The sequence below is a fragment of the Barbus barbus genome (assembly GCF_936440315.1).
Source record: "Barbus barbus genome assembly, chromosome: 22".
Lineage (NCBI taxonomy): Eukaryota > Metazoa > Chordata > Actinopteri > Cypriniformes > Cyprinidae > Barbus > Barbus barbus.
In genome coordinates, this window is record NC_136750.1 from 8,386,163 (window position 1) to 8,409,924 (window position 23,762).

Genomic DNA, 23,762 nt, shown 5'->3' on the forward strand with positions numbered 1-23,762 from the left:
TTTAAAATGTAAATATGTTAAATAAATCTCAAAAAAAAAAATACATCAATAAATGTATCAGCATTCCTTTACATAATCATATTACAAGCAACTTTGCAATTAGCATTTCAAAGTTGAACACATTTGTCTTTTGGTAAGTTATTTGTTTACTTCATTTTCAAATTCATTTTAATTGAAGTCACACACCTTGCCCTCTGTATAGATAGATACTGCTTCTGCTTCTGCTTTTTTTTTTTTTTTTTGGTGTGTGTGTGTGTTATCAGCAAGCAACATTGTTTATTACGTTCCTGCCATGCCTACCTATGCTCATCTAATTCATCATTATCATCCCCACCAGAAGTAACAACTTCATGCACAGCTCCAATTCCCAAAACTCATCATGCCAGTCCCCAAAGATGGTAGACAGTGCCAAACACACACAGGAGGCGGCAGCGGATTGTGTAGTGGAGGCGGAGTCTGAGGCTGTGCCAGAGGAGGAGCCTGTGTGCTGTAAAGTAGAACCAGAGTACGAGGACTCAACTGCGTCTCAGAAGCAGAGACAGACCATTGTGATTGCTGACTCCCCGAGCCCTGCAGGCAGTGTCATCAGTATCAGCAGTGGAACAGATGGGGAGGGGCCAGACACTCAGAAACATTCACTGGAGTGAGTTCACTTTCTGATACATGTCTGGATGTTTTCAAATCCATCAGCATTTATTCACCCTTATGTTTGCTCTCAATTTTTGTTTATTTAACGAAGCCAAAGATGGAAGCAAGATTTAAAGATTTTTTCTCTCAAATATTACTGGAAACCAAATGTATCCATGTATGTTTGGCCATATTTTATTTCTCCTTCAGTTTACAGTGTGACAAGGTGAAGAAGAGATTTTGAATTTGATAAATTGGGGCTTCAGTTTTCATTATAAATAACTGACTAGATGGTTGCATTTCAGCTGAACTGTATATGTGATAAATGGCTTGTAAAGGCAGTACATGTATAATCAACAATAAAATGCCCAGTCAATTTAAGATGCCCTATAAAGTAAAAAAAAAAACATTTAATTTGAAGTTAAAAGGTACATTTCTGTCACTGTTGTGAACTAACCACCACACAGAATATAAAAAGCTTCCGGAGTCAACTGTCCAAGACGGGCCTAAACCAGTCAATGTACCAGCAAAAAACACACTCCGCTAAACACAGTCTAATTATTGTTATTAACAAAATCACAGTAATTATTGAATTTTTCGTCAAAATTGCACACTAAAATGCAGTGTTTAAAAAGTATACACACTTTGTTTCAGGTGTAAGGGTAGCCCGGAGTGTGAGGCATGTCAGAGCACACTGAATATGGAGCGTGTGTGTTCCCTTAGCAGTCCCGATTCAACCCTTAGCACCAGTTCATCGGCTTCAGAACAGTCCAGCGCCTCCCCCTGCAAGAGACCCAACAGGTTTGACCTTCACATATGCACATATTTACTAGTAGACTGAGGACTTAAGGCCTGTCCACACTATGACCAATATTAGTGTGATGTATGAATGGCTGTTCAAACGGACACAAACATTTCCATACAATCAATGAATCAATGTCATTTTTTTAAGCGATATTCTAGTGGTGTGATCTCTCTTCCATCACACTGCAGAGAAAACTGGTCAACCAGAAGGATTTGTACTTTTGGTCACATTCCCAGAGCTGCTGCTGTTACTTAACACTGCAACTTGGTTGTGCTCATGAGCAGACTTTTTGCTAAGCAACAGTGAATAGCAAAGAGACAAACCAGAAGTGGCTTCCCTTCTCTGTGCTCTTGTATTTGGTGTTGTTTCATAAACACCAATCAAATCTGAACGGTGGTTGCAAACATGTAATACTATTTGACTTATTTTCTTTGAGACAAGTGGATTTTAGAAATGAAAAGTTGCGTAGTAATTTGTGTACTGGCGTAACCAGAGTATTTCCGCATTTTAATTCAGCCCGTCTGCAGTTGAAAAGAAGAATTGCCTGAAAAAACAGAATTTTTGTAACATTCAACATTTTTGTTGGTGTGAACACACCTATAGTATAGAATTCCACCTTGTTTGTATAAAGCTCTAGACTTCTAGTCTATTTGTATAAAGCGTTATAATTTATAATTGCTAACCAAATCTACCTATTAGAAACTTTTTTGTCTCACACACACACACACACACACACACACACACACACAGACACACACACATTAGTTCCAGCATTGCTAAAGTTGGTACTTTATCAAAATAAAATACAAACATCAGCGCACCCGCCTCTGTGTCACCGTTGGAGTACAAAGCCTATAATTTACATAATAAATAATAGTTTAGCATTCAGATACGTTACATCGCAAATATGGAAATATTATGGAATATTTGGATTTGTGCCGAATGAGAGAGGTAGGATACTGCTTAATCTTAAGGATGTGCTGCTTAATATTTTTTGGGACCTGTGATATTTTTTTTTCCAGGATTCTTTGATAAATAAAAAAGTTAAAAAGAAGTGTTTATTCAAAATATAAATTTTGTGTTACAATATACTCTACTTTTCAGAAGTTTGGGGTCAGTATTTTATTTATTTTTAAAAGAAATTAGCACTTTTATTCAGCAAGGATGTGTTAAATAGATAAAAAGTGATAGTAAGGACTTGTATTGTTAGAAAAGATTTATATTTTGAATAAATGCTGATCTTTTTATTAATCAAAGAATCAAAGAAAAAAAGTATCACAGGTTCCCAAATAAAAAAAAAAATAAAAAAAATAAAGCAGCACAGCAGTTTCAACACTGATAATAAATCAGCATATTAGAATTATTTCTGAAGAATCACGTGACACTGAAGACTGGAGTTATGGCTGATGAAAATTCAACGATGCATCATTTTAAATTATATTATAATAGGAAACCAGTATTAGAAATTGCAATAATAATTCACAATACTACTGTTTTTTTCTGTATTTTTTGATCTAATAAAATGCAGCCTTTATGAGCATAAGAGACTTCATTAAAAAACAGTAAAAATCTTACTGATTCCAAACTATTGAATGGCAGTGTATACATACACACAAACACAAATAAATGTAGTGTTCCATTCCAAGCAGTCTTTTTCAGTGAGTTATGTTTGTGTGTGCTATGTGTGTCTGAGTACTTTTTATTTGATCTTTGTTCAGTATGTCAGAAGATGAGCGTGAGAGTGGATGCGATACGGTAGACGGTTCGCCCACGTCTGTGTCCTCCAGTCGAGCTGACAGCCCTTTCCTTGAGGCCACCTATATCAATGACAACAACCAGAACTGCAAAGCCAATGGAACCACAGAGGCTGAGTCTACCAAGCTGCCTGTCCGCACCATGGTGGTGCCGCCCATGCGGGTTCAGAATAACGAGCCGATAGGCCGCACAGGTAACAAATCTCGCCAACCCTATCAAAGTACAACACTGACAAACAATTCAAATTCATGTTGCATGAAAAATATTAATATTATTTAAAGAAAAAAAAGACCAACTAGGTGAAAAGGCCTGACTGAAAAAGTCAATCAAGTTCAAGTGACCACACCTCTCAAGGGATACAAATAGCTCTAGTTTGAAGCAGCAAGTTTCCATAGCGCACTCACAATGGAGGTGATAAGATGAGACATTTACTAATTTTAATCACCTTGATAATGGCAGGGGATGTCACAGTTGACTGATGTTGGTGAAATCCACCAGAAATCAGTGAAGCTTGTCAAAATAAGAAGAGGCACTACACACACATAAGCATTCATCATGGACAGCAGTCAGCATTTGCAATGAAACTTTTGGACCACTGCACATTTGTTGGTTCACGATTTTTGTCAGTTCTTTGTGAATTGAAGATAAGGAGGAGCTTGATTTGTGTTAATGCATTACAAAAAGAATCATTCTTTGAAAAAAAATTAATTATTTGGTGAAAAAAAAAAAAAAAAAACAATTGCCTGTCTAAAACTTAAACTGCACCTTGCATCTTATTGAAAGACCAGGTCATGGTATTATAATCTTAAAGTTAGGGCTGTCAGTCCATTAAGATTTTTAATTGAATTAATTACATGATGTTTCGATTAATTAATCGCAATTAATCGCAAAATACATTTGACTGGAAATATGCTGAAAAGATTATTTAAAGCTATTTTTGTGCCAAATGAGAAAGTAGACATTACAAATTGTAGCTTTAGAAATATTTTATTCGATTCAACAAAAAAATGACACACAGGTGGAAACAGCCTAACATAAACCATGGAACACAAAAGAAGATAATCTGAGAAACATCTCAGTATTGTTTGTTCATACAATGAAAGTCATTGGTAACCAAAACCGCTTTGTTACCAACAGTCTTCAAAATACCTTCTTTTATGTTCCACAAAAGAAAGCTTTGAAATGATATGAGGGTGAGTAAATGAAGACAGAATTTTTTTTTTTTTTTTTTTTTTTTTGGTGAACTATACCTTTAATGTTTTTGTTTTTATTATTATTCTTCTTATTAATTAAATGATACTCTAAATAAGAAACTAAATCTGCCAGCAGGTGGCATTCGTCTTCATTCGATTCGTTCAAACGGCTGATTCATTCAGAAAGTAAACACCGCTGTGCTGCTCAGAGATGGACAATTCTGCAATGGCTTTAAAGGAAATTATGTTCTCTGCAAAACTGAGCAAAAACAGACAATATTGTGTTTAAAATACAACCCAATATCAACTTCTTATTTACTTAACTGTTGTATAAAATCACATGTAAACTTGTGATATTCGGGACAATCAGCACTCGTGTGATATTGCTCTCGCCGCTCCTATGATATTGATGATATAAATATGAGACAAAAACACATACAGGGGCATTTTTGCACCAATATCTTGAATTTTAGGGCATAACTGCATTTATGGAGTTGTTGCCTTGCATCATATTTGTAAAAAGTCAAATATATGAAATGTAAGATGATGTACAGGTCTGGGTGCGGGGTCAGTGCGTTAACTGCATCAAAATATTTTAATTGCGTTAATTCAACTACTATTTTCAAATACCAGGTTTACTCCAAGCTAATGCCTTTGTTCTAAGTACAAGAAAACAGGGCAATGCTTTTTTTTTGGAGGTTTGGAGGCTGGATGAGTTAATGAACTGAAGTCATTTTCCCATCTGTTGTTCTGAATCCCTTTTGCAAGATATTTTAAACATGTCTAGCACAATTTCATGAGGCTTCCAAGAAGTATTGCCTAAGTTTGCCTGCTCTTTCCATCATTCTACTTATAGAGCCATCTTGCCCCCCCAAAGGCCGCAGTGGTTCCAACAGACAGCCGCCCTACTCAACGTTTCTGGTGAATCGCCAACAAAAGACAGCACAGGCTTTCCGGCCCCTGCAGCCCTCTCAACAGCAGCTCCCCTTTAGACAGGTCAGTTCCGTGTCATTTGATCGGTTGTTGTATGTCATTTGATTGGTTGTTGTATAGTCCTCTAGATATTAAGATACTACTACTACAATGTACTAATGCAAATAATAAATATATTAAAAATGAAATAAATTGAAAGTAGCTGAGATGTGAAAAAAAGTGTTCAAAATTTGTTGATGCCTTTTCACAGTGAGCCTGAATTTTGCCACAGATTTTACCACCACATTTAAGTAGAAACACTGTAAACGATATGAAAATAAAACATAATTAAATTACATTATAATTATTTAAAAACATATTTAGGGATTTACTATATTATCAGAACATTATCTGCATTGGCCGATTTGAAACAAAATGCCGATATGCCTTGCCGATAAGACATAGCTCATAGATGGATTTGATCAGGGTGTGATAGTGATAAGATCACGTCAGATGTGTGGTCATTCTTAAAGCAAACTTTTGCCTGAATGATGATTCGATTCACTGTTTTGGATCGTCGCATATAATCTGAGAATGCACATACAGAACAACATGTCTGTTATGCGAGATAGTCAACAGTTACTAGCGCATGCAGTAGCGACAGCAGCAGCATTTTTTTTCAAAATAAATTATTGCTCTAGAAGATTTTGCTTTAGACCATCTATTAATGTTAAATCCACAAATAAAATGTTAAGGTTTCGGCTGCATCTGTCTGACAAAACAAAAAAAACAGCTGAGACTGATTTTATTACAGGTTTTTCCAGGTTTTCAGTGTACACTCATTAAAAAAAAAAGAGCTAAGTTTATTATTTCTAACAAATATGTTTTTGCTCAAAACTAAGGGAAATGTATGTCGGTATCGGCCAAAATGATTTGAAAAATATCGGCATATTGGATATCGGCAAAATCTAATAACGTGCATCCCTAACATTATTAAATGTAATCTTTAGCAAATTCCAAAATGAATACTTTTTTAATATATGTGTATATGTATATGTACATTGTACATTTTTTAAATAATTGATCACCACTTGCGTTTTTTTGGAATAAACTGATTGGTTTGTACTCTAGGTCCAGCATTATGGGTCGTCCCACCAGGAGTGGAACGGCAACTACAGCCACCGCCGGCCTCAAGCGTTCATCCCACCCACCGTTCATGGCCACACATTCACGCTGCCTCACGGCAGTCCCACCCACACAACCCACCTTCAATCCCACCTGGGCATCCACCCTCACACCCAGCCGACTTTACTGTCCTACCCCCCTTCAGGCCCACTGGTGACAAATGCCCCAATGGCCCACCTCTTAGCTTCACCTGGGGCGACACGGAAACACATCTTTCAGCCGGCTTATGGCCTCTCCCATCCAGCGGGACACCTTGTGCACCAGGTCACTGTGGGGCTAAACCGCCTCTTGCCCTCTCCAACCCTCCACCCTCAAGGCCAATTCAAGCCTCTGTTCCCCCCACACTCCTTCATCGCATCACCTGCATACGCAGGCTTCCCGCTCAGTCCCACCAAACTAAACCAGTACCCATACATCTGATACTCGCTCTGCAACCCTTTGGAGGGCCACCAATACGGACGTAACACCAGGCTCTCTGTAGAAACCACAAACCACCTGGATCTCGCACCCAAAGCCATGGCGCAAGAGAGAAAGCAAGCAGTTTCTTTCAATCACGTTGACTTGATTGAGTGCAATTAAAATGAGCTTTAAAAGAGGAAACGTTTGGAAAGTCTTTAGCAAGTAGGTAAAGAAAGCGCACGGTTGAGAAGCAAGCGATTGGATAAATTAGAAAAAAAAAAAACTTTTTTGCACATTTGATACATCACCTTATCAGATTTTCAGATCTTCAGATTTGAGCGCTCTAATGAATATCAACAACGGACGGTGTCCAAAATCATGTGATGGTCAACTTATTTTTATACATTGCCTTTACCTTGTATACAACACATGTTTGTTTGTAAAGACAGCCCTGTATGTTGTTCACAACACAAAATGTGTCCACTTGCCGTGTTTTCTTGCGTTCCAAGTATTTGTACTTTTCTCTGTCTTTGGTGTCGTTTGAAATGGAGTCTCCTAAAGGAGTCATTCGTCACATGCTGCATGTGTTGCATGATGTTGATCAGACAGAAGCCTGTAGGGGCTCTTGACGTGTCTAGAGGCTCGCTGCATTGTTGTCCCCAGCCATAGTGCCTTATATATCGGCAGTCGTTCGTGTTCTAATACACTATCTCTCTGTGTGTATATACAATGTGTTTGTGTGCGTACGTGTCCTGGACTGCAGCACTTGCAATTCAAATCAGTCCGTGCGTTCTTTGTGTGTGCGTGTATATGTATTACACTGGTGTATTATTTCATGCATAGATAGGCATCATTGTACTGCATTGCACAAACCGCAGTGCTTCTTTTTGGATCCAATGTATATTTGAGATGTAGTAAGTTACTTTTTGCGTTATTTCTTTGGAAGACGGCATGCTTTTGCTGCTGCAAACGCTTGCTGTTGGATTTGTTCTTATTCTCATTTTTTTCATTATCTTAAATTAACTAGTTGTGTAGAGGATTCAATGAATTTCTATTCAGAAAAATCTACACACAGTATTTGTACTGTTTAGTAAAACTGCAATACAATCTATATAGTTTGTTTTTCTTTTTGTCTGTGTATTTAGTTCTTTGGGGTTGTGTGTTTTTGTGTTTGCTGTGGTGGGCATGGCTTCGACTAGATGAAGACACAAATGCAAATATCGGTCTTTGATTCAGGGTCATGGATTCATCTTAGCCTGAGCAGACCATGCAGTATTTGATGTATAGACACTTATGAGTATTTATCTAATAGAGCTAGTTTATTTAGTGCTGAAGCTTGACACGGTGTGTTTAAGGTGTGCAGTTCTCATTTATGCATGTGTGAATCGCTTTTTTTTTTCTTAATTATATCATTATATCAAATTTTGAAAGCTTGTTGGTGTCAACTGCATTTTATACATTCCGTCAGGGAGAAATAGATATATTGTGTGTGTGTGTGTGTGTGTGTGTGTGTGTGTGTGTGTGTGTGTGTATATATGCATATATGTATATGTATGTGTATATATATATATATATAGCAGTGTGCATTTTTGTTTTCAGTTTGTTCTGCTTGGTTTGTGTGTTTTTGCCTCTCAAATGATGTTGCTTGTGCATCACCAAAGACTGTAATTTGAAGGCTCTGTTCAAAACCTAGTGATCTGCCTAAGCAGGCACTATTTCAAGGCATCGTAGTTACACTCCTGCCCTCTGAGATTCTCTTTAATAGAAAGATATTATCCTCTGCTGCTCTAACATTGGAAAAGCATCATGTGTGCCTCGTAAACCAATCACATTATAGCTTTGATGTCACTAAACCACTGTAAATCATGTTTGCAGACACGGCATGAGAAGTGCCGTAAAAGGAAATCTTACCCGTCACAACATTTTTGGTGGCTTCTATTATAATTCATTAGTAAGATTAACAAATTAAATATAGTCCATTTAAAATAATTCAGTCTGTGATATGAATTTTTATGCTTACGAATGTTAACTTAGCAACATTATTTAAATCAACTGCGAGTATGGCGAGTTACTGCGTATGGAAAACTTAGTATATCGGCTGTGTATGAAGGCAGTAGACATCAAAGCAGCCCGTTAGGTTTTGGAACAGAGCCATTTCTCTGAGCAAGGTAGCTACTCTTTCTGCATAGACCTCACGTATACTGTAGTAATTATAGTCATGGGGTAAATTTCTAAAATTGTATTTAAAAAATGGCTGAGGTTATGTTTAGCTTTTTGAACAAGTAATAAGTCGTATCATCTATCTTGAATGTATCATAGACAAGCTGCTATATATTGATTGCCACTTCAGATAGCTGTGAAATTAGATTAGACTAGTTCATATCTGCATTCGTTTATTTGTATAGGTCTCTCTGATTGCCTAAACTAGAAGTGGATTTTGATTTCGAGTAAATTTTTTGCTTCAATGTTTGGAGTGTCATTGTAACTGCTGTATTGCTGATATTGGACATTTAGAATTGTTTTTCTTTTTTTCAAATCAGTATTGTATCTTCATAACGGTTCTGGCTCATCACTGCATATTAATGGACGTGTTTGTGTAACTTAATTTTTGTATGTTTACCTGCTTATCTGTTTTTAACTTGTAATGGCTTGCAGGATTGCTTTAACTTTATCCAAATTAACAGTTATTCTGCAGTGTTTCAGAAATTAGAAAACATCGGAATTTTCGTTAAGGGTTTTTTTTTTTTCTCTGTTTTTAATATGATAATCAACCCCATAACCTCATACCACTGAGCACTTATTAAAATGCTAGTGTGCAGTACACATGGCCATGTTTTGATATATACAGTGTTGTGATTTTTATTAATGATTGTCATTTGAAAGTTGAGAACATGTTTTTAACAAATTATCACTGATGTCAGCTGGTATGTTATATTCATGTTTGGTTATGTCATGTTTTTTTTTTGTTTTTCTTTGTGACCAGTGTAAGCAACACTGTGTGTGCCTTGATTGAGATATTGGTAATGACACATTCACTTTGCAAAAACAAGTATTCAGCTCACCCACTGTCCAGACCAAATATAAGAAAGAGCAAACAGTATAACTTTCCATTCCAGGGATCGAAATGGTTATATACACTTTAAAATAAATAAATAAATATAATCATATATGCATTAATTTGAGATAATAATCACTAATATATGTCTATTTAATCTTAACCAGCCAATTCTAAAAAAAATTTTGACTTTGTAATTTCAATCTTTGCATAAAGAATGTAATATATCGCACCCTGTGCATGTTTCGATCCCTGTGAAATGGCATTCACCAGCATTTAGCCTGAATACATCCAGTGTCAATATAGAAAAGACTGTACTCAACACTTTCAGTATTTATTGTATGTGCATATTTAAACACATTCAAGTGGATATGGATGATTTCTGTTGAACTCTTTTCTAATAACAGCATTCAATAAACATTAATGCCACCGTTTTAATGACATTCATTTTGGGGGGGGAATTATTTTACCTAAAATATTTACCATTCTACCTGAAATTGACTTCCCCGGTATGTGCTTTGTAATCTGTGTATACAAGTTCCATGGTTTATAGCATATTTGCAATCTATCAAAGAAGTTATTTCACACTGCAAGTTATGGATTTCATGTTTCAATTACTTGGTTAATTAAGAGTTTTAAATTTCACAGTTTTGATATTTGTAGACTTGTGGCTTTTTGTTTAGCATTTTGTTTTATTTGCTTATTTGATTTGATGCTACACTAGTTTGTCACGTAGCACTTGCACTGTGCAATATTTAACAGTATGAGGACTGGGGGAATGTAACCCATTGGATATAATGTCTTTACAGAGTGTCTTTAATTGATGTTTCCTCTCTAGTTCTCAGTGAATAAAGATGTGACCAAGCCTTCTTTACTTAGTCACATTAAACAGAATGTCCAGGTGACTTTTGGTGAGTGAATAAGAATTCATGGTGTTTTATTGTCAAGGTTCACTTTGAATACAAAAGAAAAATAAAGCAAAAGCAGAAAAAAATATTGTTGCAACCCTTTCTAATTTTATTACATATGGAAACAATATATGGCAGGTATCTTTGTATGGCATCTTTGTAGTACATTCCAAGAGATGTTCATCTTTCAATTTTTTTTTTTTATCGATCTACACTCAAATGTGCTTCAATACGCAACAGGTAAACAATTTGTAATTAAGATTGTTTTTGAAAGACATCTCATGCTCACCAGTGCACATAAGTTTGATCAAAAATACAGTAAAACAGCATTTTTGTTTAGTATTACAATTTAACTTTAAATTTACTTTATCATTCTAAATGCTGATTTGTTGTACATGCATGCACACGTAAAAACATACATTCTCTCTCTCTCTCTATATATATATATATATTTATAAATATTAAGCAAAAAAACTAAATTTTTTATATATATGTGGAAACCATGATGCTTTTTTTTTCTTTAAATGTACAGAATTTAGAATTATAAATCTTTTGTAAAATGATAAATGTCTTCACTAAATGTAATGCATCTTTGCTGTGTATATATATTCGCATCCTTCAGAAATATATAAGTTTGTGAACCCCTTGCAGAAAATGTGAGTAATTTTAACATCATAAGAGAGATCATACAAAATGCATGTTATTTTTTTAATTTAGTACTGTCCCGAGTAAGATATTTTGCATAAAAGATTTTCACATTTAGTCCACAAGACAGAAAAATTGCTGAAATTATTCAAATAACCCCCTTCAAACATTTGGTGACCCTTGGTTCTTAATACTGTGGTTCAAACATTCACTGATGCTCCAGAAGGAAACACGATGCATTAAGAGCCGGGGGTGAAAACTTTTGAATAGGATGAAGATGGAAAAAATAAATATTTCTACAAAATAAGAACTATTTGGACATTTAGTACTGACCTTCAGAAGCAACAGAAGATAAATTAAGATAAGATCAATTTCCCGGAAGACAAATTAAGTAAAGTTTACCTTGATCTTCAATTTCAAGAAGTTTTCACCCCCCGGCTCTTAATGCATCGTGTTTCCTTCTGGGGCATCACTAGTGTTCGAGTCCCTCAATTGTCCTCGGTGTGAAAAGGTGGATCTCAAAATCACACAGTCACTGCTAGAAAGGGTTCAAATATGCAAAAGATGTTGGAAAACTGAAGATTCCGCAGGCTCCTATATTTATGTTTAACATTCTGGCACCTGATTCAGTACAACTTTAAACCGTGCTAAAACTTAACCGCTGTTACAAAACACCTGCTCACCCATAGAATCTTTAATTTTGTGGCACAGTTATTGTTGGGCATTATATCTTCTGTTGTAAGAAGACCAGCTAATGAATTTCCCTAATAAAAATCTATTTAATGAAAGGGTGTATTCCTAATATTAGTAAGCTATTATTACATAACCGTTTTTAAAAGCAATTAGCCGCTTGAGACACAGTTAAAAGAACATGTCAGCATCCAGAACTGGAACAAAGTGTTTACATAGTGGTTTTTGTATGTTTGTTTTTATTAGAAACTGGTGGATTGTATTATAAATCAGTCTAATAGTAGTATTCTATACTGACCACTAGAGCATGCACATGGCACAAAACTAGTACAGCTCCAGCTTCCCTTGCGAGCACTCACAAGACAGCTGAACAACTGACAAAGAATTGCATGCATCCTTTCCAACATCCGATCACATTATGGGCGGTAAGGAGTTTGATGCATAGACAAATCATTCAGAAATGCAGACCCCTTTCGCCTGTCGCAGTGATGGTGGACTATGGGCATTTTCACGAATGCGGCTCTCCTCTGACACTTGGAGCGGCGTGACCACCGCACGTCCCACTGACTCACGGATCTGAGCAGATGTCTGGTCCAGTACCGACACCGGGCCACCTCCTCTGCAAACACAAATGGCTGGTCGTGTAGAAGGAACCTGGAGAGATGTGCACAGATTGAGCATCCTGAGAGAGAGGAGGAGAAGATGCTCATGCACACATGCGTCTGGAGGGATGCGGAGCACTAAACTCTCATCTTTAGCAATATTCCTACTTTTGTTCCACAGCGCGCAGGCTTACGACGGTAAGGCGACATCTCATCTATAAAGCTGGCGTCTTAAAATACTGTTTTCTCACGCAGCTTTTACATAGGCTAAATTATTGAAACAATGATTTTGTTGAAAAGAAAAGCCTTGCACCTTTGCTGATTGCACATGCACTGAAAGTGATTTCCTTACATCCAAAAACACACAAAAAATCTCAATATATGAGTAGGCTATAGGCCTATGGTTGTATGAAAACACTGAGATTGGTAAGATTTTATATGTACTTTTGCATTGCATGTGTCAAATATGCAAAAATGACTAGCATACACACTACTTTGCCTTGACTTTTGCGGACGGTGTGTGTGTAATGTGATGAAGCGCACGCGAGTGTCCAGCAGTAACGCATTGAAGTGTGTAGGCGCGCGCTGATTGATACTGCAGCTCTTCACGAGATTGCAGCACTATATTGTCTTTATAACACACCTAACACGCTTAAACCACATCTGTTTCCTGCCATAACTGCACATGCATCATTTAATTGCATGAAATAACTAACATCGCTTTCCCAAAGCGTCTAATCTAGGGACTAATCATTAGTTGAGATATTGCACACTAGGCGTCATGAGTAAACCGTGCAAAGGAGCATTAAAATTGTCCACGGCAGCACGGTCTGAGATGCTGACTGAGGCTTGCTGGTCCTAAAAATGCTGGAAGAGCAACTGCAGAGATCCTGTTGTTCTACATTGTGAATGATTTTTTTTCAATTTAACAGTTTAATGAAAGCTTAATTATTATAATCATGCAAATTAAAAGGATGAAAAATATATTTAGTGCAGAATAAAAATAAAATCAAATTCAAAGGAAAGTCTCTTTGTGTGTGTCCAGTTGAGAAGTGAAGATTTGCTTTAACTGGGTCACTGTGCTGTGAGCGAGATAGATCAGTGTTTGACCTTTTTGAATATTTCTCCCAAACATTTATAGCATGTTGGAGAGTGCGGGTTGATTGGTACAGGGTTTGGTTTTGGGTCATATTTTGGTGCTTGTCTCTTAAAGTGTGTTCTCTTTACCTACACTAAATCTATCAAGGCATTAAAAAGTCAAAACCCATCAAGATAAAATCAAATGAAATTTGGAGAAATTTAGCATTATATTACTTGCTCGATCCACAAGTAATCGACACAATCCTCAATCGACTCAAGTCCATCAGTTAACATCTTGTGAAGTTGATTAATTCAAAAATTAATTACAAAATTTTAACAAATTAAGATTTTTCAAAACAAGCAGTGCAGCTCATTCCTTGAATTATTTCTGTGCAACCAGTTTTTCATTCATCTTAACTGAAAGTAAAGCAAATTCAAAACTGATAACCAATATGGATGAATGTGTAGTGATTAGTAATGCAGTAAATAGTTGTTATTTGCAAATGCAATTGGGAAAATGAAAAGCCATAGTTCCAAGCTTTTTGCAATTGTTGGATTCTCATAAGTCCTTGTATTTCATTATGTATGTTTAGGTGTTGCATTTTGGGGCCTTAAGTGGATAAATATGGTCTTGATTCCCTTATGGAATCTTGGGCCTTATAGATGTTCATTTTTTAATGGCTTTTCTATTGATTATTAATGAGGTATTGACTATATATTTGTACTAGGGCTGCCAGTCGATTAAAATTTTTAATGTAATTACATGATGTGTCGATTAATTAATCGAATTAATCGCAAATAACATTTGGCTGTGAAATTATAACACATGTCATTGATAACCAAAACAGCTTTGTTACCAACAGTCTTCAAAATACCTTCTTTTTATGTTGCACAAAAGAAAGTAAGCCATTCAGGTTTGAGTAAATGATGACATATTTTATTTCTGGGTGAACTATCCCTTTAACCCCCCTTAATGAAATGATACTCTAAGAAACTAAATCTGCCAGCGTGCAATTGTCTTTATGAGTCGTTATGAGACTTTATTAGGTGCGTTCGACTGAATGCAGCGCTGCACAGATTGATCAAAATCTGACCTGAAGCAGTGCATGCCGGTTAGAAATTTTGACGACTTGAGACGGCGCCGACGCCACGTTACTGTCATGTGTGGCATCAAAGCACCGTGAGAGCGTTTCGAGAGCAGCTGGCTGATGGGAGTGCTGATGACGACACAACTGTTTCACGATTGGCCAGATTAGATGACAACGACCACGTGTGTTTCGGGTTTATGCTAACCTTTTCAATTCCAATAATGGCCACAAATCTGTGTTTTTTGAAAAGTAAAAACTTTTTTACTGTAGCTGCAATCTTATATTGAATCACGTTTATCATAAAACACAGATAAAAGCATATATACCCCCACTTTATTAGCATTTAAATAGTATGTTGTACTTTATTCTTGAACAGATGGTGCTGTATTAAGCAGTATATAAAAAAGTGTTTCTGTTGCTCATGAAAATGTTTCTAAAACGTCTATGCATTTGATAAATATTGCATTTCATTCACTTAATCTGTGATAGAGTATGCAAACACCGTGTGAGGGTCTGCGTCACTTATGGGAACAGAAAGCGTCCGGCTTGACGGCTCTGTTTTGAACTCCACCCCTGACTGCAACCGGCTACTCTCGCTGACCGCCGTCTGTAGCCGTTCTTCAAGTCGAATGCACATATTCATTCAACGGCTGATTCATTCAGGAATGAAGTAAACGGCTCTCTCTATTAATAGGCATTTGAATCATTGGTTCACACGATTTGTTCAAAACATGGATTCATTCAAAAACTAAACACCGCTGTGTTGCTCGGAGAAGCACAACAATTCTGCTTTGGCTTTATAGGTAATATTTTTGTTGGTAAAACTGAGCAAAAACAGACAATATTGTGTTTAAAGTATAACACAATATCAACTTCTTATTAACTGAACAGTTGTATAAAATAACATTAGCACTCGTGCTATTCGGGACATACAGCTCTCGCTGCTTGGGTGATATCGATATCATGTGATATATATGAGACAAAAACTCATACAGGAGCATTTTTGCCACAATGTTTTGAATTTTATGGCATAACTGCATTTATGGATTTGTAGTCCTGCATCATATTTGTCAACAGTCATATTCTGTATGAAATGTAAGATGATGTACAGGTCTGGAGGTGATGCCAGTGCATTAAAAATATATTAATTGCGTTATTTTTTAATAACTAATTATTTAAGTTAACGCGTTAAACTGACAGCCCTAATTTGTACATGAACTTCATTATTATAACATATAAGAACCACAATGTTCTTGGGGGGTTCACTAAAACTAACTAACTAACTAACTAACAAGCACACACACAAACAAACAAACCATTTGTGTACGCTTCAGTACAATTCAGCCTGGGATTCAGCCCATACATTTTTCTAATAAAATAATACACATTATATGCTGTAAAATCCTATGCAGAAATGTGGGATTTTGCAATTGTTGGATTCTCATAAGTCCTTTTTCATTGTGTATGTTTAGGTGTTGCATTTGGGGCCTTAAGTGGATAAATATAATTGGTGTATTATGTCTTGATTCCCTTATGGCATCTTGGGCCTTATAGATGTTAATTTTTTAATGGCTTTTCTATTGATTATTAAAAGAGTAAGAGGTTCAGAGCTGTAAATAACAGTACATAGCTGGAGAAACTGATAGACAAGATTAAAGGGGTAGTTTGTTCAAAATTGACAAATCTGTAATCATTTACTCGTCTTCATGTTGTTTTCATCTTCTGAACTATATATAGAGGTACATCTAAAAAAAATTTGAATATAATGAAAAAGGTCAATATTTTTTGTCACTCATTTCAGAAAGTGAAATCCATACATTATATAGATTAATTACACATAGAGTGAAATATTTCAAGCCTTTATTTCTTGAAATTTTGATGATTATGGCTTACAGATAATGAAAACCCCAAATTCAGTGTCTCAGAAAATTAGAATAGTACATAAGATCAATAAAAAAATGATATTTTAAACAGAAATGTCAGGCTTCTGAAAAGTATGTTAATTTCTATGCACTCAATACTTGGTTGGGCCTTCTTTTGCATTAATTACTGCATCAATGCGGCGTGGCATGGAGGCAATCAGCCTGTGGCACTGCTCAGGTGTAATGGAAGCCCAGGTTGCTTTGATAGCGGCCTTCAGGTCATCCGCATTGTTGGGTCTGGTGTCTCTCATCTTCCTCTTGACAATAGATTCTCTATGGGGTTCAGGTCAGGCGAGTTTGCTGGCCAATCAAGCACAGTGACACCATGGTCATTGAACCAGCTTTTGGTACCTTTGGCAGTGTGGGCAGGTGCCAAGTCCTGCTGGAAAATGAAATCAGCATCTCCATAAAGCTTGTCAGCAGAAGGAAGCATGAAGTGCTCTAAAATTTCCTGGTAGATGGCTGCGTTGACTGTGGATTTCAGAAAACACAGTGGACCAACACCAGCAGATGACATGGCAGCCCAAATCATTACTGACTGTGGAAACTTCACACTGGACTTCAAGCAACGTGGATTCTGTGCCTCTCCACTCTTCCTCCAGACTCTGGGACCTTGATTTCCAAATGAAATGCAAAATTTACTTTCATCTGAAAAGAGGACTTTGGACCACTGAGCAACAGTCCAGTTCTTTTTCTCCACAGCCCAGGTAAGACGCTTCTGACATTGTCTCTGGTTCAGAAGTGGCTTGGTAGCCCTTTTCCTGAAGACGTCTGAGCGTGGTGACTCTTGATGCACTGACTCCAGCTTCAGTCCTCTCCTTGTGAAGCTCTCCCAAGTGTTTGAATCAGCTTTGCTTGACAGTATTCTCAAGCTTGTGGTCATCCCTGTTGCTTGTGCACCTTTTGGGGCTTGTGCACCTTGTGCTTGTGGGGGAAGTTGTGGCCTAATGGTTAGAGAGTTGGACTCGTGATCCAAAGGTTGCGGGTTCGAGTCTCCGGCCGGCAGGAATTGTAGGTGGGGGGAGTGAATGTCCAGCGCTCTCTCCACCCTCAATACCACGACTGAGGTGCCCTTGAGCAAAGCACCGAACCCCCAACTGCTCCCCGGGCGCCGCAGCATAAATGGCTGCCCACTGCTCCAGGTGTGTGTTCACGGTGTGTGTGTGTTCACTGCTGTGTGTGTGCACATTGGATGGGTTAAATGCAGAGCACGAATTCCGAGTATGGGTCACCATACTTGGCTGAATGTCACTTCACTTCACTTCACCTTTTCCTACCCAAATTCTTCCTTCCAGTCAACTTTGCATTTAATATGCTTTGATAGAGCACTCTGTAAACAGCCACACCTTTCAGTAATGACCCTCGGTGACTTACCCTCTTTGTGGAGGGCGTCAATGTCTTCTGGATCATTGCCAAGTCAGCAGTGTTCTCCATTATTGTGGTTTCAAAGAAGATACCCGGAATTTATACTTTAGGGATGGTCATTAATTGAAATTCAAATGTAAATATTCTAATATTTTGAGATATTGATTTTTGACTTTCATGAGCTGTAAGCTCTAATTGTCAAAATTAAAATGAAAAACTTTTGAAATGTTTTACTTTACATGTAATGAATCTAAAATATATGAAAGTTTAACTTTTTGAAATAAGTTACAAGAAAATTGTTTTCATGATATTGTAATTTTTTGAGATGTACCTGTGGAACATATATATTATATATATATATATATATATATATATATACACACACACAAAATATTCAAACTTTCACAAAGCATATTTAGGTTATAATAACATAAAAAATTCAAATCCAGAGTTTGATTTTCAAAGATTTAATATAAAAACTCATCTCCCACATGCCCCCCCCCCCCCAAATGCAATAAATCCATGACTTTTTTTTCTTCAAAATGCACTAAATCCATTGAATCAATATAAAAGTGATTTTTTCATATTGAAAATACACAACAAAGTAAGTTGATCACATATGACATCCTCTGAACTTGGACAATACTAATCTTATATACAGGGACTGGAATAAAATACATTCAATCTTTGCCATGTTATATTCATTTAGTTGACTAGTGCTATACACTGCTATATAACAAAAACATTAATGGCATTAATAAAGACACTTACACTGACAAGCCACGTGATATCGCTTTCATAATCGAATACGATTCATCTGCGATTATGAACGCGATATTGCTCCATATAAAAGCACGTGATGGAGATCACAGAACCGGCTTTTCTGACGAGATGCACATGACAATCGCATGCAATTTATCGTGCAGCCCTAATTTTTGTTTGTTTGTTGATCACAAAGTACAAAGTAGATGAGGAAAACTAATGCTGTATGGTGTATTCAAAGCGCCGCTGTTCTGTCGATTTGTGCTACCCTGTCAGATTGTCCTACCTCCCATTAAAACGGTAGGTAGTACAATTCGACAACGAAAAATGCTACCTGATAAATTATGATTTATTAATGTCTACACCTACCACAACCCTAAACCTACCCTTACAGTAATGCAAATACAGCAATTATGTGTTATATTCGCGGTGGGATACAGCTACCGGAAACCAACAATAAATCATTTTTTCTACCTATTAGATTGTGTTTTATTAATGTCTACACCTACCCTAAACCTACCACTTACAGTAATGTAGATGCATTAAATATTGTTGTTCAGCGTGAGAAAAAGGATGAAATATTGATGTGTGCATGCGCAGTAAGCCCCGCTAGGAAAATCTGACGGGTAGGATAAAATGTCAGAGACTAAGTGTGACGTAATGTCCTATGGTGTGACGCAGGGCTTGACATTAACACCCCCAACACACCAAATGCGGGTGGATTTCAGCTGTGGCGGGTAACACAGTCACTCCCACTAGCCACTCTGGCAGGTTGAATTTTATATATACAGTAACAGAGCTCGACATTAATGCTTGTTCGGGACAAGTAGATTATTTTGAAGGGGCAAGTGAAAGAAAAGAATTTTACTTGCCTGACCGGACAACTAATCTGATTAAAACATTTAATTGCACTGAAATTTCGGCGAGAATGATTCTGATTTTATTACATTCAGTGTAAACGGCGATTGATAATGGATAATCAGTAACAACAACCAGTTGACGCTCAAGCAGCCTATGTGAGAGAATCTCGTGGAGAAATCAAAACAAATGAATGCAACTGCACACAGAAGAAACATGAACATGTAACTTAGCTTTTATATTTATAGCATACAAACTGTTTAAGCAACATGACCAGACCAAGAGAGTGAAGTTCCCTGAAAACCATGATTGCAAACAAGTAGTTAATATACATTTTAGTTCAATATTTGAATTTGAATTTATTGAAAGGATATATTGTCAAAGTTGACTGTTTTTGCTCCATTTGGTTAATGAAAATAGTTCCAAACAAAGATCACAACAGAACAGAGCATGTCAGTTCAAAACACAGAGGTGTTTTGTTAATGAATAATTCACGTTTTTGAATTTTGAATCATTTGAGTCAGTGATTCAGTGGTCCATTCATAAGGACAGGCACTTGCTTCATTCTTGAACAAATAGTTTGAAAGCATGTTTCAATGACTCACTAATTAAGATTGCTGCCACCTACTGGCAGTTTACTTTCATAGTAGCCCATCTGCATTTTCTCCAACATTTCATATTAGTATAATAAAAAATATATATTTTAAAACACCGAACTCACAACATTATTTATGCTGTTATAATTTTGCATGTGGTGTAAATGCATTTGTGCTGTATTTCAGCTACAATGTATGTCTGTGTAAATGCATCTGAATGCCACTCCAGTCACTTCTGTTTCTTCTGCAGTGGAAAGATTGATTTTGTAGATACTGATTTCATATGATTGGTAACAGCCCTATATTATCTTATTATATTAAGTGAAATTATTAATAAAATGTGAGAATTTGACTATGAAAGATGATGCATGCATTTAATACAGTTAGGGAAAAAATGCCCTTTAAATAGGTCAAAAATGACCTCGAAATCAATTTAAATACATTTTTGTATGCTGTATTAAGTAATATAAAACGTAATTTCCCAACAACAAAATTGTGGCCAATGAAAATGCTGAGCGGCTAGTAAATTTGGAAAACCACTAGCCACAATGGCCGGTGAGCAAAAAAGGTAATGTCAAGCTCGGTGACGTAATAATATCCTATGGTGTGACACACATAAAATAACCACAGATTTGTTTTCATCTCAAAATAAATCACTCAACTTAAAATGTTATAATTTTCAGCAGTTTTGAACAAATGACAGCAAAGTTTGTCTTCTTGTTAAAGTTAGTCCAAACAAGTTAGTCTAAATTGTCCAAACAAGTCATGGGGAAATTTTTTTTAAATTATAATTTCATATTAAATAAATAGCGCCATATGAAAATAAGTGTCTAACAATGCAGATGAATCTCTCTCGTGCTATTTATGTATTATTAAGAGTTTTTATTTATTTATTTATTTTTATTATTTTTGCTATGTCACACCATAGGACAAAATTATGGGACAGTTCAGTAAAAATGTGGAAAAAAAAATATCGCAGTGAAAGAATTGATGAAGTTAGTGACCCTTTATTGTGACCCTGGACCACAAAACCAGTCTTTAGTCGCTGGGTTATATTTGTAGCAATAGCCAAAAATACATTGTATGGGTGTTCTGCCCTTTATCTCAAACGCCTTGCTTGAGTATGCAGTCAGATAACGCCTCCCAAAGACAACAGACACAGGGATTGTTTCCAAGGTTTACTGCTGCCCAAAGAATAAAGTAAAACTGTAAAAAATACAAAATACAGAATCCTAAATGTACAGCGTCAATTGCATGTTTGCATAAGCACAACAAAGGCTTTTACATTGAATATAGTTAGCATCAACTATAACAGAAACAGATTGCGCATTCACGAAACAAAGAAAACTAAATTTACATCTGGGATATAAGATATAACAATCTAGCATAGGAACTATAATGTAGCAACATCTACATACCGAAAGTGCCTTCAAAACAACTTAAATAAAGCGGCAATATTAGCCATGACCGCATGCTCTTCTTTGCTGCAGGGCTCACATTTGTGATGTCATCATATAAGGACATTAACAAAATGATATGCAATACCCAACTTTGAACAGAAGGGATCACTTTACTACAACTTTATATCTAGTAAAGGCAGAATGTTCATATAGAACAGCACACTCCCCGTCTGGTATTCAGGGAATACCAAACCTTCTTACTTGAGTGTAAACCTGAACGGTCTATTCCAAATCTTCATGGAGGAGGAGTACTATCTCATTAATAGGTCTCAGAAACAGTTTGGGTCCATCTTTCCCAATGATTTTTACTTGTACCTTTCGAACTCGCCCATCTTGGCTGGGGTAAGTTTCCGTTATGATGCCCAGGGGCCAATCGTTCCGTGTTGACTGAGAGTCCTTGAGCATAACTATGCATCCTTTGGAAACGTTTGGCTGTTGGTGTTGCCATTTTCGTCTATGCTGTAGGGTTGAAAGGTACTGTTTACGCCATCTGTCCCAGAAAGTGTTTGCGAGGCTTTGCACAGTACGCCACTGTTGTTTGTATAGATCAGGCTTTCCAAAGTCCCCAGGAGGAATTGAGCTAGTACCAGTCTTTTGGGTAAGTAATGTGGCAGGTGTTAGGATGAAAGGATCTGTTGGATCAGTAGACACAGGTATCAGTGGTCTGTTGTATATAATGGCAGTAACTTCAGCCATGAAGGTGTAATCCTCAGATGGGAATACTCCCATAACTTCCTTGCTGTTTGAAGCCAGTTTATGCAACTTCAAGTTAGATCCAGCCAGCATGTCCTGTGTCCTTTTTAACAGGTCGATTGCCATCTCTGAGGAGGGTAAGGACTTCAATCCGTCATCCATGTAAAAGTCTTGCTCCACAAACTGTAGGGCGCCTTGACCGAATTCCTCTAGTCCTTCTTGGGCTGCACGACGAAGACAGTAAATGGCCACTGCCGGAGAGGGACTGTTCCCAAATACGTGTACCTTCATACGGTATTCCGTGACCTCGTTCTCTGGGTTATTTTCATGAAACCAGAGGAACCTGAGGTGGTTCCTGTCTGCAGATCGTAATTTAAATCAGTGGAACATTTGTTGTATATCTACCACGAAGGCGACAGGCTCTTTGCGAAACCGCATGAGGACACCGAGGAGACTGTTGTTGAGGTCAGGACCCGTCAAGAGAACCTTGTTCAGTGATGCCCCTTTGCATTGAGCGCTCGAGTCAAAGACCACTCGGATCTGGGATGGCTTTTTTGGATGGGACACAGCAAAAGAAGGTAGATACCAACACTGTTCATTTGGACCAACTGAAGGAGCTATTTCTGCATGATCATTTTGAAATAGCCTCTCCATAAAGGCTACAAAGCCTTTTTTCATCTCAGGCTTCTTCCTGAAAGATTGTAGAAGTGAATTGAAGCGTTCCACAGGTTGTGGACGATTGTTTGGAAGATATTGCCTTGGCTGCTTGAATGGGAGTGGGGCAACCCATGAATTTTCCTCGTCTTTATAGACTTCTCTGTCCATGATCTGCAGAAAGAGTCTGTCCTCGATAAGACTGAGCTGTTCTCTCGTCATCTTTTGTTCTCTGAAATACATCCCATTCTGCTAGTCTTTGAGTCCGCTCCTTGATAAGGGACTTGGTCAGTGACTCGCTTTGGGATCTATCCTTTACAGTGTAGTTGTTAGGACATGGAAAGTATGTAGACTGACCGTTTTCCATAATGTTGGTGTGGTAAGTTTGGATGAAAGTCAGTTTATGAACTTTCCCGAGGCACATGTCTCCAATGATTACCCACCCGAAGTCCAACTTTTGTGCAAAGGGAGCATTTCGTGGCCCATTCACTTGCTTATGGGCTTTGTG

At 37.1% G+C, this 23,762-nt stretch overlaps 2 protein-coding genes across 5 annotated transcripts in view; both read left to right on the forward strand.

The window, feature by feature from the left end:
• Positions 1-8,002, forward strand: part of LOC306888395 (homeodomain-interacting protein kinase 3-like) — a 64,955-nt gene extending 56,953 nt beyond the window's left edge. For 3 of the 4 annotated variants that reach the window (XM_079446650.1, XM_079446652.1, XM_079446651.1), the window contains 5 exons: positions 338-643; positions 1,282-1,428; positions 3,151-3,380; positions 5,237-5,376; positions 6,424-7,980. In XM_079446650.1, coding sequence (XP_079302776.1) covers positions 338-643; positions 1,282-1,428; positions 3,151-3,380; positions 5,237-5,376; positions 6,424-6,897 — 1,297 coding nt within the window. In that variant the 3' untranslated portion in view covers positions 6,898-7,980. Of the gene's footprint in view, positions 1-337; positions 644-1,281; positions 1,429-3,150; positions 3,381-5,236; positions 5,377-6,423 lie in introns of all 4 variants that reach the window. The other variant, XM_079446653.1, reaches the window with a different exon arrangement.
• A 4,803-nt stretch (positions 8,003-12,805) lies between these two features.
• LOC306888317 (UPF0606 protein KIAA1549L-like) overlaps positions 12,806-23,762 on the forward strand; it is a gene marked incomplete at both ends in the record, with an annotated part of 105,583 nt that continues 94,626 nt past the window's right edge. The window contains one exon of the mRNA XM_079446533.1: positions 12,806-12,974. Coding sequence (XP_079302659.1) covers positions 12,806-12,974 — 169 coding nt within the window. The remainder of the gene's footprint in view (positions 12,975-23,762) is intronic.